The sequence below is a fragment of the Misgurnus anguillicaudatus genome, chromosome 13, assembly GCF_027580225.2.
Source record: "Misgurnus anguillicaudatus chromosome 13, ASM2758022v2, whole genome shotgun sequence".
NCBI lineage: Eukaryota > Metazoa > Chordata > Actinopteri > Cypriniformes > Cobitidae > Misgurnus > Misgurnus anguillicaudatus.
The window spans coordinates 13,829,078-13,846,386 of record NC_073349.2 but is presented as its reverse complement, the minus strand read 5'-3'; the positions used below and the strand labels follow the sequence as shown (position 1 = coordinate 13,846,386).

The window sequence follows — 17,309 nt, the reverse complement described above, 5'->3', positions numbered from 1 at the left end:
GTGGGTAAAAGCTTTGGGTAAAACTTTTCTTTATGGTAAGGTTGACATTTGCATGGAATTGCTCACTTGCAGTAGACATACACTACAAAAAAAATGATTTTCAAAAAAAAGTTCTTAGTATTGTTGTCTTGTTTTCAGTAAAAATATCTGAATTAAAATGCTTTTTCTTGATGAGCAAAACGACCCAAGAAAATAAGTGTAGTTTTTAGACCAAAAATATCAAATTTAAGTGAATTTGTCCATAAAACAAGCAATTTTTTCTTGAATTTAGTGTTAAAGAAAAAAGATTTTTTGCTTACCCCATTGGCAGATTATTATTATTTTTTTTTTTTTTTTGCTTGTTTTAAGCACAAAATCACTTAAATTTGATATTTTTGGTCTAAAAACTAGACTTTTTTCTTGTGTCGTTTTGTTTAACAAGAAAAAAGCATCTTAATTTAAGTATTTTTAGATATTTTACTGAAAACAAGACAAAAATACTAAGAATTTTTTTCTTGAAAATCATTGTACAATATTGTACAATCACTGTACAATATTAATTTGGCTGTCAGAATGAGACCTGTTTGGATTTTTTTTAATTCAGGTAAGCTTAGCTAAAACGTGCCATAAATGTTTTGCCGTAGTACTGCTGTAAAACTACATTACCCATGATTCTGAGCGGAACGTGCTCTAAAGTGGGCGGAGCTTGTTGCGCCTCTGTCGTTGAGCTCATGGTTGAAGCGACGTTCTGAAGAAGTAGCGGGAATGTAAGAACGAGAAACACATGAAGTACAGGTAAGTTTACGAAATCTAATGAATTTCACTTTATATCCGTTAAATTGGAAATGTCAATAACAAGGCGTGCAAACGCCCGTGTCATTATAAGAACTGTGTCGCTATGTTTCAAGTACACATTCATTTCATGTCTTGAAGTGTCTGGATATACGTCTGTGATAGACATATTTACAGACAGAAAACGTCTTTACAATACCCAAGCCGGGTGCATAATTGTTTATTTATACATTGTTTAATTGTCAGTTACCTCAGAGTACAATCGTGTAGAATTAACTTGCATAACACATTACACGTTTCATATCTGCTTTAGCCGAAAGGTCAAGCAACTATAAGTAGCATGTTTGTAAACCATGACTTTATTGTCTTTATGTTTACCCCTGTGTTGGGTAATTGCGCTTATATCATTATTTAATGAATGTCTTATTAAGTTTCGCGCTATTTAGTAGAATCTTCTTCTTGTAATGCGTGTTGGAGATGGCTGTCATACAGGTATTGCATTACTGCCACCTACCGCATTGGAGTATGGATTGGTTATTTGCTACTGTATATTTATCATCTGCAAGTGTTGCTGCAGTGCACCCCAAAAACATAAAGCAGCTGCTATATTTTTGTGTTATTTTTATATGTCTGTGATGACAGATTGAGTAAAATATTTATTTGAACTATTTCCTTTAAAGCGGCCATTTCACAAGACTTTTTAAAGATGTCAAATAAATCTTTGGTGTCCCCAGAGTACATATCTAAAGTTTTAGCTCAAAATATCATATAGATAATTTATTGTAACATGTTAAAATTGCCAATTTGTATGTGTGGGCAAAAATGTGCCGTTTTGGGTGTGTCCTTTAAAATGCAAATGAGTTTATCTCTGCACTAAGCAGCAGCACTGTGGTTCTGACATCACAAGGGGAGGCAAATTTCAGTGACCTATTTTTTCACATGTTTGCAGTGAATGGTTTACCAAAACTAAGTTACTGGGTTGATCTTTTTTACATTTTCTAGGTTGATAGAAGCACCGGGGACCCAGTAATAGCACTTAAACATGGAAAAGTTAGATTTTCATGATATGTCCCCTTTAAAGTAGGGCTTCAAAACTATTAATCACAACTAATCGTTTGCAAAATAAAAGTTTTTGTTTACATCATATATGTGTGTGTACTGTGTATAATTATGTATATTTAAATACACACAAATGCAAGTATATATTTAAAAATATTTACACGTATACATTTTACATTTAAATATAGTTTTTATTATATATAATTATAAATACTTATTATAAAAATATTTTTTCCTTAAAATCATACGTTCATGTCATTGTGTCTGTATAAATATATACATATTTATTATACACAGTACACACCAATATTATGTAAGCAAAAACTTTCTGCAACTATTCTGCAAAACGATTAGTCGTGATTAATCGTTTTCCAGCCCTTTTTATTAAAATCAAGCACAAAGCTAGACATGCGTAGGTGCCTTTTTCATTAACTATTGGGTATTATGTAATTTTTCCCCTTTTATTCTTTCATAGATTGCTGAAGTAATGGAGCATTCTGTAAGACCCCGCCATGTTGTAATGGAGCGTTCTTTAAGACCCTGCCATGTTGTACTAGACCGTTCTTCAGGACCCTGCCATGTTGTAAGCACACAGTCTTCAAACAACATGACAAATGCTATGAAGAAATCCAATGGGAAATCTTCGGACTCTCCACCCTGCAGCTCTGCCACAATGTCTTTTATCAGAAACTATTGCTCGTCTGCGTCAGCTGATGCTGGCTCGCTCATGAACGATAGCAAGGTCCGACATCTCTCAGACCAGAAATATCTGGAAGACCTTGGAACCATCTGCAGTCAGACACCATATTGCCTTTATTTATACCATGGAGTTGAGCTCGAGGAGGAGAAGGTCAGTGTGATCACAGTGGGCTTTTTTGACAAAGCTACAGGGGAAAACAAAATCAGACTGCTCGATGTTTTTAAACCAGAGGAAGAGACTGCAGATGCCATCTGCACCTGTATTGTAGAGACTCTGAAGAAGTTCAAAATACCCCTAATGAACATGGCCATTATCCATTCAAATTTCCCATATCATGAAGGTCTCCTCTCAGGTCTGAAGATGCTGAAACCAGACATTGTGTCTTTATGTGGACTTGCAAATATGGCGGGACATGCCTCTCACAGTGGTGTTTCGGAAATGGATTGCTCAGACCCGATTCTGAACCTTATCGTTGAGATCTACAAACACTTTCCAGACTTCCCAGCTATCCTAAAAAAATCCCTAGTAGATGTTGATGGGTCAATGTTGAATCAGCACTTAACGTCTCACTGCTCTCTCTTCTGGAGAATAATCAACAGAATGACCATACTATGGTCACACCTTGAGAAATACTTTGATGAAAGGGCCGATGGAAAAACAATCCATCTCCTTCTAAGTGATCCTAAAATAAAACTCAATGTCTTGTTTCTTAGGCATGCTTTGCAACCACTTTATTATTTTCAGGAGAGTATTAACCGAGGTGTCGGCGTCATGCAGTTTCTCCAAGATGCTTTTCAGTTACTAAAGTTTTACACGACGAGTTTCCTCAGCCCTAAAGCAGCAGATTCATTTCTTAAGAGAGGAAAGATCTCATTTCTGAAGGACACAGCCGGACATTTACCTAGAGGAGAGGTCGACATTGGCAAAGATGCGGCTGACTTTCTTCTGAAAAATGCTAAGGAGTTGACCGATTTTTTGGAGGGTTTCCATAAATCTATCATCTCTTTCTACTCAACTGTTACTCTTGCTATTGTGGGATGTTTACCATTACCGGGTTGTATGTTGAGGAACGTGTCTTTGGTTTTGAGCCCAGGGAAAAAGCTTGAGGTCACTGGAAAAATAGTCCAAGATTTAGGTCTTTGTTTTGGAGTCTGCTCAGGGCCCGAGAAGCTTGGTTTGCTGACGGATGAGTTTTTGGAGTACCAGCTCCTTGATGAGGAAGACGTATGCTCGGATGAGCTGTCAATGGAGCAGTACTGGAAGAGAGAGCTGAGGATTATGGGAAGGACATCTTTTTTTGGGAAATTAATACTGAGCATGTTGGCCCTACCCAGGACGTTGAAAAAAGAGAGCATTTTTGAACAGGTTAGTGCTAGCTGGAAAATAAGCATGAACGTGAAGAGTTCAGATGCAAATCCTCAAAGTGCATCTGACGTTTTTTTTGTAAATAAGCATTTTTATCAGGCTTCAGTAATTTTACGTTAATGGCAATAAAAAGATTATTAGTCAATAATTTAAATGCCTTTTTTCCATAAAAGTTACTTAAGTCATTTCATTGGTATTTAACAAATTTGACTGTCATTCGCTGCAAAACCCTTTAAGTGCATGCAAGCTCTTTTGGCAAAAACCTCGTGTCGAGAACATTCGGTTAATATCATAATCTCATTTGCGATGGAGATGGTATAAAGCGGCATAAAGTTGGTAATAGAGTTGCAAAATTCAAGGCTGGAAACTTTCTATGGAATTAACGGAAATATATGAAAATTATTGGGAATAAACTGGGAATTTGAAAAAATAGTTTATATAAATTTCCAGGTAATTCCCATAAATTCTTGTTACGTTTCCAATTTTAAATTTTTCCAGAATTCCCCAGATTAAGTTAGAGCAATCTCCTGAAAATCCGCCAAATTTAAGATTTTTTAACTCACACAGCAACGCTCAATTTGCGCGATACGCACAATCCGCGCCGCAGGATGCCTATTCGCGTCTTTGCATTGACTTAACATGTAAATCACTCGTGCTTGCCACCTCTTCCGCGTCTGGTGTGAACGCACCTTTAGTCTTTATAGTTTGGTTTAGAGGACATCATTATACAATGTTTATTTTAAGTCTCGTGAAATTTATTATAAATTATCTTTATTATCTGTTTTTTGTCTGTATCAGCTGTTTCATCACTTTAAAAATGGAAACTTGGGACAGAGTGAGGATGTAGACATGAAAGATGATGATGACGTCACAGACAGCAGCTCATATAAAAGCGCTCCCTCACATCTCAGCACTGAGAATCGTGGCAGCATCACATCCGGTAATGATAACTTACAGATTCATATCATTATTACTTATTTACAAAACGTATTGATCAATAAGGATCTTATCTCACAAATCTTAGAAGACGCAGATGTGATGGAAGTAGAGGCTGCGTCAGTGTCACCTGCATCACCTGAGTCAGAGAGCCAGTGTGACACACAAGGTTTTACATCCTGTTTAAAACTACCACTAGATGTTGTTTTACACCTTACACATTTCAACCTTAGATCTTCTTTGTTTTGTTTTTTACTGTGTGCATCTGTAGTTATAGATGATGATGATGATGATGATGATGACATCCCTGATGATGACGACACCACCAGCAGCAGCAGCAGTGATGATGACAAACCTGAGGATGATTCCAGAAAAGATGATGGTGATAATGTCAGGAGGAGTAATGCTAAAGTAACTATCCAATGATTTCTTTGAGAAATGGGTGATGTTTTACTTTTTTTTTTTTGATGTCCTGATTGAATATTTTGCTTTATTTTCCAGAAAAGGAAAAGAAATATATCATCAATGCATAACAAACAGGATGAAGCAAGTCAGCATAACAAACAGGATAAAGCAAGTCAGTACCAGGTAAATTTAAATATTTTTTATTACCTTAGCACTCAGCAATATGCAGAGGCAACTATTTTCAGTTAGCATTACAATCGACAGTGCTAAGATAATGAATAATATATGTAATGCTAATTGTGTATTAAAAAATGACATTTCAGCTTTGAAGTAATCTGCTTAATTTGAAAACAGTCAGTCACTGTGTTTACCCCTTTAGGGCGATTACACAGTTGGCGAAATGGTTTGGGGACCTATTGAAGGCTTCGGTCTCTGGCCTGGACTGGTTCAGATCTGGGATAGTGAAAAGCCCTGTGACTCCATGCGTAAAGTGATGTTCTTTGGTAACAAGATGGTGTTAGAGGTACATAAAGCAAATTCAGGCTATAAAATAATATGCAATCTAACATTTTAACCTTTGTGCTTGAGTTTTTCAAGCTCCTGGTGAGAAAGATTGTCTTTGTTTTTTATGCAGATCAGTGCAGATGATCTCCTGCCTTACTTTGCATTTGCCAAGTGCTTCTGTTCAAACTCCTTTGCTACGGTATCTACATATAAAGACGCAATCTTCAGTTCTCTTCAGGTAATGCAAATTTTATTTAGCTAATGACATCTTTTAGTGCACCTTTATCAGATTAGGAGGGTAATCATTTTTCAAGATTGCAGTTTTGTTTGGTATTACTAGAGGTCACTATTGAAAAAACAAAATCGTAGCTTGATGACACTCTGAATAATGGGAGTTTTAATGTTAATCTCTACTGCATCAGTCCGACAGGACTCACAAATCATGTTTATGGATGATGTCATGAAATAAAGTTTTATAATCGTTATGTTATAATATAAGCAAACAGAGTGGCTTGATAGAAACAACAATAGTGACGTGCTAGATGCTAAAATATTACTTCCGTATTTGGCGCTGCATAGATCGATCAGCGTATGAAATCTTGCTAGAGCAACTCTATAGTAATGCTTTTGGATTGCTCTCGCTATGATGTCATACACCAATCGGTCTGTGCAGTGCTGCATGCAAAGTTGTGCAAGTTGAACACATCTATGATTTCTACCATAGTAAAAATGGAGGAAAAAAATGCGAACATGACACCATTGACAAGCCACCCTATGAACAGGCAGTATGCTTTAAAAACTGCAAATTCTCTATATTTAAACTTTGTTACAAATCTTTGGGATACTTTTACATTTTTAGTACATGTGAACAAAATGTATAACACTGTGCTAGTAGTTTTGGGATATTTTAATGCAAAAATCTTACGTATTGTACTTTTATCTTGAGGGCTGTCAAACGATTAATCATGATTAATCGCATACAAAAAAAGTTTGTGTTTACATAATTTATGTGTGTACTTTGTGTAACTATTAATATATACCCTCACCTAAAGGATTGTTAGGAACACCTGTTCAATTTCTTATTAATGCAATTATCTAATAAACAAATCACATGGCAGTTGCTTCAATGCATTTAGGGGTGTGGTCCTGGTCAAGACAATCTCCTGAACTCCAAACTGAATGTCAGAATGGGAAAGAAAGCTGATTTAAGCAATTTTGAGCCTGGCATGGTTGTTGGTGCCAGACGGGCCGGTCTAAGTATTTCACAATCTGCTCAGTTACTGGGATTTTCACGCACAACCATTTCTAGGGTTTACAAAGAATGGTGTGAAAAGGGAAAAACATCCAGTATGCAGCAGTCCTGTGGGCGAAAATGCCTTGTTGATGCTAGAGGTTAGAGGAGAATGGGCCGACCGATTCAAGCTGATAGAAGAGCAACTTTGACTGAAATAACCATTCGTTACAACCGAGGTATGCAGCAAAGCATTTGTGAAGCCACAACACGCACAACCTTGGGGCGGATGGGCTACAACAGCAGAAGACCCCACCGGGTACCACTCATCCCCACTACAAATAGGAAAAAGAGGCTACAATTTGCACAAGCTCACCAAAATTTGACAGTTGAAGACTGGAAAAATGTTGCCTAGAATGTGGCGTAAACAGAATGAGAACATGGATCCATCATGCCTTGTTACCACTGTGCAGGCTGGTGGTGGTGGTGTAATGGTGTGGGGGATGTTTTCTTGGCACACTTTAGGCCCCTTAGTGCCAATTGAGCATTTTTTAAATGCCACAGTCTACCTGAGCATTGTTTCTGACCATGTCCATCCCTTTATGACCACCATGTACCCATCCTCTGATGACTACTTCCAGCAGGATAATGCACCATGTCACAAAGCTTGAATCATTTCAAATTGGTTTCTTGAACATGACAATGAGTTCACTGTACTAAAATGGCCCTCACACTCACCAGATCTCAACCCAATAGAGCATCTTTGGGATGTGGTGGAACGGGAGCTTCATGCCCTGGATGTGCATCCCACAAATCTCTATAAACTGAAAGATGCTACCCTATCAATATGGGCCAACATTTTTAAAGAATGCTTTTAGCACCTTGTTGAGTCAATGCCAAGGCAGTTCTGAAGGCGAAAGGGGGTCAAACACAGTATTAGTATGTTGTTCCTAATAATCCTTTAGGTGAGTGTGTGTGTAAATGTAAGAAACATTTTACTTATATATATAAAAATTATTTATATTAATACAAACTCTTATTTTGTATGTGTTTAATTGTTTGACAACAAAATGTAACTCAAAAATTAAGGAATTTTTTTCCACCTTGTATTTCTAGGTGGCTTCCAAACGCAGCCGAATGTTTTTTTCTCCTGACACAGACAGTAAAGATGAGCTGATTCAAGTTATGTTAAACTGGGCCTTTGGAGGCTTTAAGCCATCAGGTGTAAATGGGCTTCGACCTCCATCAGAACTCAGTGGTATGTAGCAGATACCTGTTGGAAAGAAGTGCTAATGCTGGATTTTAACACTGAGACTAGTATTAATAGTTACTTTAAAATCTCTCTTCATTTCTAGAAACGGATCTTACGCCACCACTTTTGAATGGGAACGCAAGCTCCCCGAACCACAGACACCACCCTGAAAAATTATTCAACTTAACTGTATCTCTAAATAAACTCTCTGAATCTCTGGACCTGAACAACGGCTCGATAGACCTCAGGGATAAAGACGTTTACAGGACACTCACGTCTCCCGAAAGGAATCAGAGACCGTCTCAAATCAGGAAGACACGGAAAAAGTACTTCTATGCACGCCGGAATAAACATGAAATTATGCAGAGCATGCAGGAGATTGAAGGCATGCAGGTCCGGCCGAGACAGAACAGCCAACAAAGATGTATGTATACATAAGACACCCTTCTGATGTGTAATTAATTACAGGTAAAATAGAGGTAAACCACAAACCCAATTGACACAATGTTATGGGATTTTATTTTACAGATGAAATGGTGAATGAAGTTTTAGCAAACCAGAGAAATATTGAAGGTAGGAGATCCTTTAATGTACATTTGTTAAAATAGCTGTTACATACAGATGCAACATTCAGTTTTTCTTTCCTCTTAGAGTTCTGTTTATCATGTGGAAGTACATCTGCTGAAACCATTCACCCACTTTTTGAAGGCAGCTTGTGCTCAACATGCAAGGTACACCATGAAAGCCTGGAGTATAGTCTTTGATATGGGGCTGAATGTGTCTTTATTATTAACATTTTGACCAATCAAGTTCACTTCAATGGTCCTGCAGTGAGACAGATTCTTGAAAATACCTTGATGTTCTTGTGTTGTTTTTAATTAATTATTTGAACGATATCTGCTGTTTTTGTGTTTATCATGTGTAGTATAACTTCACTGAGACGCTGTACACATATGATGAAGATGGATATCAGGCGTACTGCACTGTCTGCTGCTCCGGCACGGAGGTCATTCTGTGCGGCCTCGACAGCTGCTGTCGGTAAGCGTGTTTATGATAATAAATTTATGTTTTAGAGATGTGCAATGTAAGGGTGCACTCACATGTTCCCAACCATACTGCACCTAAGCGGGTTTGACCCCCAAAGCCTGCTTCGTTTGATAAGTGTGTTCGTTCCATACCATGCCCAGTTTGGTGCAAAGATGGTTAAACCCCAGTTTAGGAAACCCTGTTATACAGGCTCACACGCATACTTATATTACTTTTGGTATTTTTCCTTTATAGCTGCTACTGCATGGACTGTCTGGATATCCTAGTAGGTCCTGGGACTTTTATTAAGCTGAAAGAAATTGACCCATGGGTCTGTTACCTGTGCGCACCGCAGAACGCCTCCGGAGCTATGAGACCCAGACACGACTGGAGCATCCGTGTACAGGAATTATTCACCAACAACAGCGGCTTGGAGTTTGTCAGTGTTTGTCTTTATACAGTTCACCTTATAAAACAATTGTGTTTGTTCGACTGTATCATTTTGTAATGAATGACCGTATCATTCGTTCTCTGCAGGAACCTCATCGTGTTTACCCAGCAGTCCCTGCTAGCCAGCGACGACCAATCAGAGTCCTTTCTTTATTTGATGGTATAGCCACAGGTAACTCCGCCCATATGGTGAATGTATTTTCACCAAGTAGGATGTGACCCTGGATCAATATTTTAATGAACCAATCAGATTGCAGTATTACCGCGGGTTCAAACCAGTCCAGTTTGAGGCGTCAAATTCGTGTCTACTGCGTCTAAATTGCCGCTTGAACATTTTGAATTTACTCGCTTTATTCAAATTCTAGTTATCGAGACATTTGCAAAGAAATTTGCGTAATGGGAGGGGCCTTTGCCACTCCGCTCGCTTTCTGTAATCACGTCACTACTAGAGCAAGGTCCTGATTGGTTAACGACACGCCAAAGTTCAATTCGCGCCATCTGCGCCAGCTAGACGCGCGAATGAGGAGGAATCGCGTCTACCACATCACGATAAACGCCTCATTCACGCTGCGAGACCTTCAGACGCACATCAGCTCGTCTTTACATTGGCTGTTTCTCAATATGCGTTCTTCAGCGATCTTGCGTTCTCGTGTCCTTGCTCTACGTCATCATTAACAGTCGAAGTTCATTCCAATTCTCAAGAACGCAAGTACAGAAGACGCATGAAAATACCCGGATGTGTTCTTGATATCGAGGATGCACCGAGTGTAGACTTGCGCGCTGAAATTGCTTCACGCCCCATAAGTTATTGCTGCAAAACAATGGCAGAGGTCAGGTGACGAACAGGAAGATCGCACACATCTCAATTCTCATAAGTGCGTTCTGTGTTCTCGCGACCTTCTGAGTTCGTTCTTCCGAGGTCGCCTGGCAAGTTCGATCTTCACGAGGACGCAAGTCCATTCTTTGCGTTCTTGGAATTGAGAAACAGCCATTGACTTAACATTCAAATCACTCGCGCTTGACGCCTCTACCGCGGCTAGTCTGAACGCAGCATTAGGGTGCATGTTAGATTTAGATTTAGGATTGGGTTAGGGGCTGTTAAAAATTCTTCTCAAACTATTATTTTACACTAATTTGGGGTAAAAATGGTAAGTGTTTGAGTTAAGGGTCAGTTGGGGTTTCTTTGATTAAAACGTTGATCCAGGACCAACAAAAAATCGTACTTTGTGAAATCACGCCTATTTTTCCGAACCCCCCATGAGTGTTTAAACGGTCGTTTCAGGTGCATTTTGCTTAAATATGTGTTTGTGTTTTAGGATGTTTAGCTCTACGGGAACTTGGCTTTAAAGTTGAACAATACATGGCATCAGAGGTGGATGAAGAGTCTGTTATCGTGTCCATGGTCAACCATGATGGAAAAATCACGCATGTGGATGATGTCAAAAAAATTACTAAAGAGCATGTACGTATACAAAATCATATAATCGACTAGTTTGCTTTCTTTGTTTGACTCTACGCTGATTTTTAATATAATAATGAAAAAACTAAACAGGCCATCGACTAAATGTGCTCGCTTTCAATGCTCAGATTAAAAAGTGGGGCCCGTTTGATCTTCTCATTGGTGGAAGTCCTTGCAATGACTTGTGCACAGTCAATCCTCACCGGAAAGGCTTGTATGGTAAGACACTTAAGTTCACAAGATCATTTACGTTTTTCCACATCTGACTATTATTGTGGTATGAACAGCTTCAGCTTCTTTCTGGGTTAACGATAAGCTTCATTATGAATGAGCCAAGTGAATTAAGTCACTGAGTTGCTAAAAGCCAGACAATCACTGAATCTCATGTGAAATCATTTCATCCATTTTGTATGAAGCCTTCACTTATTTATAACATTGACTTTTTGCAGATGGTAGCGGGCGGTTGTTTTTCGAATATTATCGGCTCCTGAATATTATGAGACCAAAGGATGACGACCCGCGGCCATTCTTTTGGCTGTTTGAGAATGTCGTGTTAATGGAAAACAAGACTAAAAATGCCATATGCCGCTTTCTAGAAGTGAGTGATATATTGGGTACAGGTTTAATAAATAATAAGTTTTTCTTCTTTTTTTTTTAGTAGCTGTATGCTGAATTTATTCTTTCGTTTTTGTTAGTTATGAATTTTAATAAGCATTTGTTTTTAGTGTAACCCTGTGCTTATCGACGCTGTGAAAGTCAGCCCAGCTCACAGAGCAAGATACTTCTGGGGAAACATACCTGGCATGAACAGGTGAGTATTTATAAGACTATAAAACATTGATACTTCTACATTGAGCCATGTATGTACTAGTATTACCATAATATGAGTTATTTATTTTGGTATTTTAGTAAACTGTTAGTGTGTTACCTAAGAGACAGGACAATTACTCCGTTTCGTGTCAGTTCCTGATAACACGGTCGGGTCTTATTTCTGCAATAACAATAGGTTGCCGCTATTTGGTTTAATCATTTGAAAATATAATGTCATTGACAACGAGTTATCTCGTCAATTAGGAGAAAGCATTTGCATAAAAAAGTGTTCCGATTAATTCTCATGTTAATCTGCAATAGCGCGATTATCCACTAGATGGCACTTACCCAATTTATGAAAAAACTGAAGACAAAAAGGTTATTTACTAATTTTAAACTCTGTATATGTTTTGATAATTATTCTGAATCTGATCTCTAACAAAATTCCTTCACAAAAATGCAATTATTTCAGCTTTTTGCTAAAAAAAGTTGTATTTTTAAAGAAAAATACACTTATTTAGGAGTTTATAAGCAGAGAAAAATATAGATAGGATGAAACGTTTTTTCCCCCATTTTGTTTGTTTGTTTATTGTTTGTTTGAAAGCAGAGGGTCTGTTCTTTCATTTGATGTATTATTTGTATGTTTATATAATTTTAGAAGATTTTTTTCCTGGAAGGCATTTTGTGAAAATCACAAAAAATGCTGGCGGGCAACTTAAAAAAATAATGGCTGATGGGGAATGAGCTAAAAGACATATTTATATAAATTTTTGTGTAATATTAAACTGTACCTGTCAAAAGTATTTGCTGCATCCGGGTTACCGTGTGTTATTAGTTTTGAGCATGAGCATTAGTTTTGTTATCTGGGAATAACAAACCTGCAAATGTCTTGACGGCCAATCAGAATCAAGCATTCCAACGAGCCGTGTAATAAGATACCATAAGCAATCTGCATTAAATTTGATCTGTTCTCATTTGACCAGACCAATCGTGCCCTCCAAGAGTGATAAACTAACTCTTCAAGACTGCCTAGACGCTGGCCGAACTGCAAAGGTTTGTTAAGAATGCAGGACATTATATCACATAATACTTCATTATTGTAGTACTATGCAATTACATGAGTTCTGTCACTGTTTTTAGCATGAAAAAATTCGTACTATTACCACACGGCCAAAAGCAATGGGGCCGGGGTGCACTTATAGTGAGTGCCCAGTCATTATGAACGGACAAGATGACATTATATGGATCACAGAAATGGAGAGGTATCTTTTATGACTTTAATATTAATTGCAGCTACCCCACACAATTGTACACTCATAAAACTACTATTTTCTTTGTTTCGTGCTTTTCAGAATATTTGGATTTCCGAAGCATTACACGGATGTGAGGAACTTGGGCCGTTTGCAGAGGCAAAGAGTTTTGGGGAAGTCCTGGAGCGTCCCTGTCATTAAACATCTATTAGCACCACTGAAGGATTACTTTGCTTGTGATGAACTGAACTGAAGTTCTCGGACAGTGTGAAGACTTGGATACAGAAGCGTTTTGTTACCTCACATCTGCGGTGTTAGGCACTGCAACATAATTTTTTGAAGATTATCTGCTTTGGATCCAAGCACTGCAAAAGCAGGATTGGCACAATTTGTCTTGAATTTTTTTAGCTGTAATTTATTTTATTAAATGTGACATCATATCACAGATACAAATGTCATTTTTTTTTTACAAATGAACTGGCACATTTATTAAATATTTGAGTAAATTGAACCAGTAAACCTGATAAAAGCACCTGTCCTGTGACATGCCAATGTTGTACATACTACAATAAATGCAGGATTAATTGGATTTTGGTATGTTTATGGTATACATATATACTTCTATAGTATACAAAGAAATCATTGATCAATACTTTAATAAAAAGCTTTTATTTTAATGATGCAGCCTGTGCATCCAATGTACTGATTCAGAGCGTCCTGATTTGACTTTTAATATGAAACGAGAAAGACTTTTATTGTGAAATGCACCAAACGCGTCGAGAATGGGCAGCTGGTCATGGCACTTGCCTGTTGACTTTTACAGTTCGTTGCTTATAAATTGACGTTTAATCCTAGTTTAAGATGTTTAAAGTGAAAGGTCAAAACTGTTGTACAGGTGCAGTGTTTACAGAGTTCACCGCAGACGAGTTAAACTTGTGCGTCTTGTTAAAACATGTTTCGTCACTTTTCTGGTAATGTGGTTCATAAGAAACTATTGTTACACACACAGGTTTTTGTGTGACTAAATCCTCATCCTGTTGTTTTAAATATTTTTCTGTTACCTGCCACCGTATTATCCAATCATACAACTTGCAAATTATATATCGTTATATAATTATATACCAAGCTTGTCAAATGAGTTCATGTCCCAGAAGTACAGCTGTTTTATTATAGCAATATATTTGCAGTACAGCAGAATAGTCTGTGAAACATTAAATGTGTAGTTTATTTTTTTTACGGTGTTATTAAGTATTTAAAATATAGTTTTGTTGAAAATAAAGACACAACATTTGAAAATAAAATATATTTGTTTGATAAGCTGGATTCTGTCAATTCAATCTCAGAACTCCAAACTTGAATAGAAACGTGACCTTCTGCATATATGCACATTGTTATTGTATTGTTATTTACAGATTATTTTGATGCCAGATACTGGAAAAAACTTTGTGACAATGACAATGCCCACTATTAAATGTGTGGTAGTTGGAGATGGTGCTGTGGGTAAAACCTGCCTTTTGGTTTCGTATACAAACAAGTTCCCATCAGAACCTACAGTAAGACTTCCTCTCTTCATTTAACTATTCAGTGATTTTTGAATGGTTTTTATCTTGCCTGGTTTCAGACGAGAGAGATACAACCCCTGAACCTACTATCAATGACAAACAAGAAATTGCTGAGAAAACTTATTAAATTTGATAGTTGCTTTGTGAACACATTAAAATAAAAAAATTAACTATGACCAGTAATTGCTATATTTAATATTTTTCAGGTGTTTGACAGACATGCTGTGACTGTCAGGATTGGTGCTGAAGTTTATACCATTGGATTATTTGATGCTGTAGGTATGACGTTGCTCATATTAATGAAACATAAAAAATACATTTATAAATCTTTCCAGAGAAGAGCTATTTAGGTTTTTAATTGCATATGAATATGGAATAGAAAAACATTTATTAACAGATATAAAGATTAAACACATTTAACAGAATTAAAAAAGTCATTCCCACAGACCTATCTTAATCCAGTTCAATTTGTTTGTTATTTTGTAGGTCAGGATCAATTACGGCCTTTAAGCTATCCCCAAACAGACATCTTCTTAGTTTGTTTCTCTGTAGTTTCCCTCTCCTCATTTGAAAATGTGAAAGACAAGGTGAGTGAAAGAGATTGATGGTCGTGTTTCTGGAGAAATGTTTATAATGTACAATTATTTGGCATCAATATTTTGATCATTTGAAATGCAGTGGGTGCCGGAGATAATGTACCACTGCCCGAAAACCCCTTTCTTGCTGGTTGGAACTCAGATTGACCTAAGAGATGATCCTTTAACTGTTGAACAGCTTGCAAAAAACAAACAAAAGCCAATCAAACCAGAAACAGCAGAAAAACTGGCCCGGGACTTAAAGGCAGTGAAATATGTTGAATGTTCTGCTCTAACACAGGTGGGTATGTTTATCAACTCATCTAAATTCTTGGGTTTAGTATTTTATGTGAAATATCTATATTTTTCCTTTTTATTTATTTTTTAGAAAGGACTGAAGAATGTATTTGATGAGGCAGTATTAGCAGCCGTGGAGAACCAAGTGGCCCAGAAGAAACATAAATGTGTACTTTCATGAGGTGGACAGAGCAGCTGTCACACCAATGAATCTGGGCATAAACCAACAAAATCTTTAAAAAGCTTTAGAATTATCTCTGATTCATTTAATTACTTTACTGAATGGTTTTCTTGTATTACAAGTTTAAAATGGGATTAAATTTTCCTATTAATAATACCTTCATCTAACAAAATGGTTAAAATATATATTTTTAGGAAATACTTTAAATCTGTAAAAACTGTATTTAAAAAAAAAGGTATTTCTTGGTGTTTGCTTATTTTTTTATAACAAATACCCTAATAAATAAAGGGTAGAAAGGCATCCGCCTGTGTAAATGAGTAGCTATACAGCAACTTTTATAATAGTGAAAATAAAAACATTTATCTCTTTGCACTGGACAAATCTTTACACTACTGTTAATAACCGTATTCTAAGTGTGCCGCCCAGCACCCTGTAACAAATCTTTCATGAGTAAAACAAATAAACCAAGCTCCAGGTTTATAATCTGTAAAGGCATGTGTCGTCTGAAATTAACAAAGACAGTTTGAAAAAGGTAATAACAATGAAGTACGCTGAAAAAGTTTGAGAACCACTGCTATGTGTTAATATTAGTCAATGTCTTATCTAACATACAACATTTTTCTTAGTTAATATGAATGCAATGACAAAGTAACAGTTTGTAAGTTTACATACCCCTTGACTGTATGATGTTGATAATCATTTTTACAGAATTTTTTTTACAGACTAACAGAGAAATAAATATTGTGTTGAGTTCATCTCCCCCCAGTCTATGTTTGTATGTGAGAAAAGCACAAGAAAAGCAGAGGATAGGACAGTTCAGCTACATTATTTATGTACTGTATTAATGCAATGTCCAACCATATATTAAGTATGGCCCATATAGTCAGACTACATATCAGTCCTATTTCTTAAACATGAAAGGGCCCATTTGTGCTAAACGTTGTAGCCCATGATTTTTCCATTAGAGTCGCAACTACACTCTTTAAAATAAATATTCTCTACACAATAACACTGGAGAACCATTTTTGGCAGAATGGTTTCTTTCTGTTGTGTAAACATTTTGGTAATAAAAATGATTCTTTGTGCTTCTTTTGACTAAATGATTCTTTGAGGAGCCAAAAAATGTTTCTTCTATAGCATCACTGTGAAAACCTTTTGTAGCATCTTTTTAATAGTGTAGGACCCACACAAGGATCCCACCTGGGTTAACCCATGTTGTTGCTTTCCCTGATGACATTTGACTTAAAGGAAAACACCACCGTTTTTCAATAATTTACAATGTTCTTACCACAACTTAGACTAATTAATCCCTATCTTTTTTCAATGTGTGTACTTAATCTTTGTTCAGCACCTCGTGAATGTGTTAGCATTTAGCCTAGCCCCATTCATTCCTTAGGATCCAAACAGGGATGAATTTAGAAGCCATCAAACACTTCCATGTTTCCAGATTTAAAGACTGTTACATGAGTAAGTATG

The 17,309-nt window shown here is 36.9% G+C and overlaps 2 protein-coding genes across 7 annotated transcripts; both read left to right on the top strand.

Moving 5' to 3' along the window:
- Positions 1-650: 650 nt before the first annotated feature.
- On the top strand, positions 651-13,807 carry dnmt3bb.3 (DNA (cytosine-5-)-methyltransferase beta, duplicate b.3). Of its 3 annotated transcripts, none has more exons than XM_055187306.2 (23): positions 683-774; positions 2,306-2,324; positions 2,358-3,895; positions 4,694-4,835; positions 4,920-5,000; positions 5,103-5,242; positions 5,333-5,419; positions 5,616-5,759; positions 5,871-5,978; positions 8,088-8,229; positions 8,327-8,647; positions 8,752-8,796; positions 8,875-8,954; positions 9,149-9,261; positions 9,505-9,688; positions 9,787-9,871; positions 11,016-11,161; positions 11,287-11,377; positions 11,608-11,756; positions 11,884-11,969; positions 12,952-13,021; positions 13,109-13,230; positions 13,321-13,807. In XM_055187306.2, the coding sequence occupies exons 2-23, from the start codon at positions 2,318-2,320 to the stop codon at positions 13,469-13,471; spliced, it is 4,032 nt and encodes a 1,343-aa protein (XP_055043281.2). In that variant the 5' UTR covers positions 683-774; positions 2,306-2,317; the 3' UTR covers positions 13,472-13,807. The 3 variants fall into 3 exon arrangements, with proteins under 3 accessions (XP_055043280.2, XP_055043281.2, XP_055043283.2); XM_055187308.2 differs by having other exon boundaries at positions 691-774; positions 2,306-2,350; positions 2,384-3,895; XM_055187305.2 differs by having other exon boundaries at positions 651-774; positions 2,306-3,895.
- Positions 13,808-13,951: 144 nt separating this feature from the next.
- cdc42l2 (cell division cycle 42 like 2) lies at positions 13,952-15,876 on the top strand. Of its 4 annotated transcripts, none has more exons than XM_073875086.1 (6): positions 13,952-14,153; positions 14,647-14,771; positions 14,987-15,059; positions 15,267-15,367; positions 15,459-15,656; positions 15,744-15,876. In XM_073875086.1, exons 2-6 carry the CDS (start codon positions 14,670-14,672, stop codon positions 15,831-15,833), a joined length of 564 nt encoding a protein of 187 aa, XP_073731187.1. In that variant the 5' UTR covers positions 13,952-14,153; positions 14,647-14,669; the 3' UTR covers positions 15,834-15,876. The 4 variants fall into 4 exon arrangements, with proteins under 4 accessions (XP_073731187.1, XP_055043307.2, XP_073731186.1 ...); XM_055187332.2 differs by having other exon boundaries at positions 14,631-14,771; XM_073875085.1 differs by having other exon boundaries at positions 13,952-14,189.
- Positions 15,877-17,309: the final 1,433 nt, after the last annotated feature.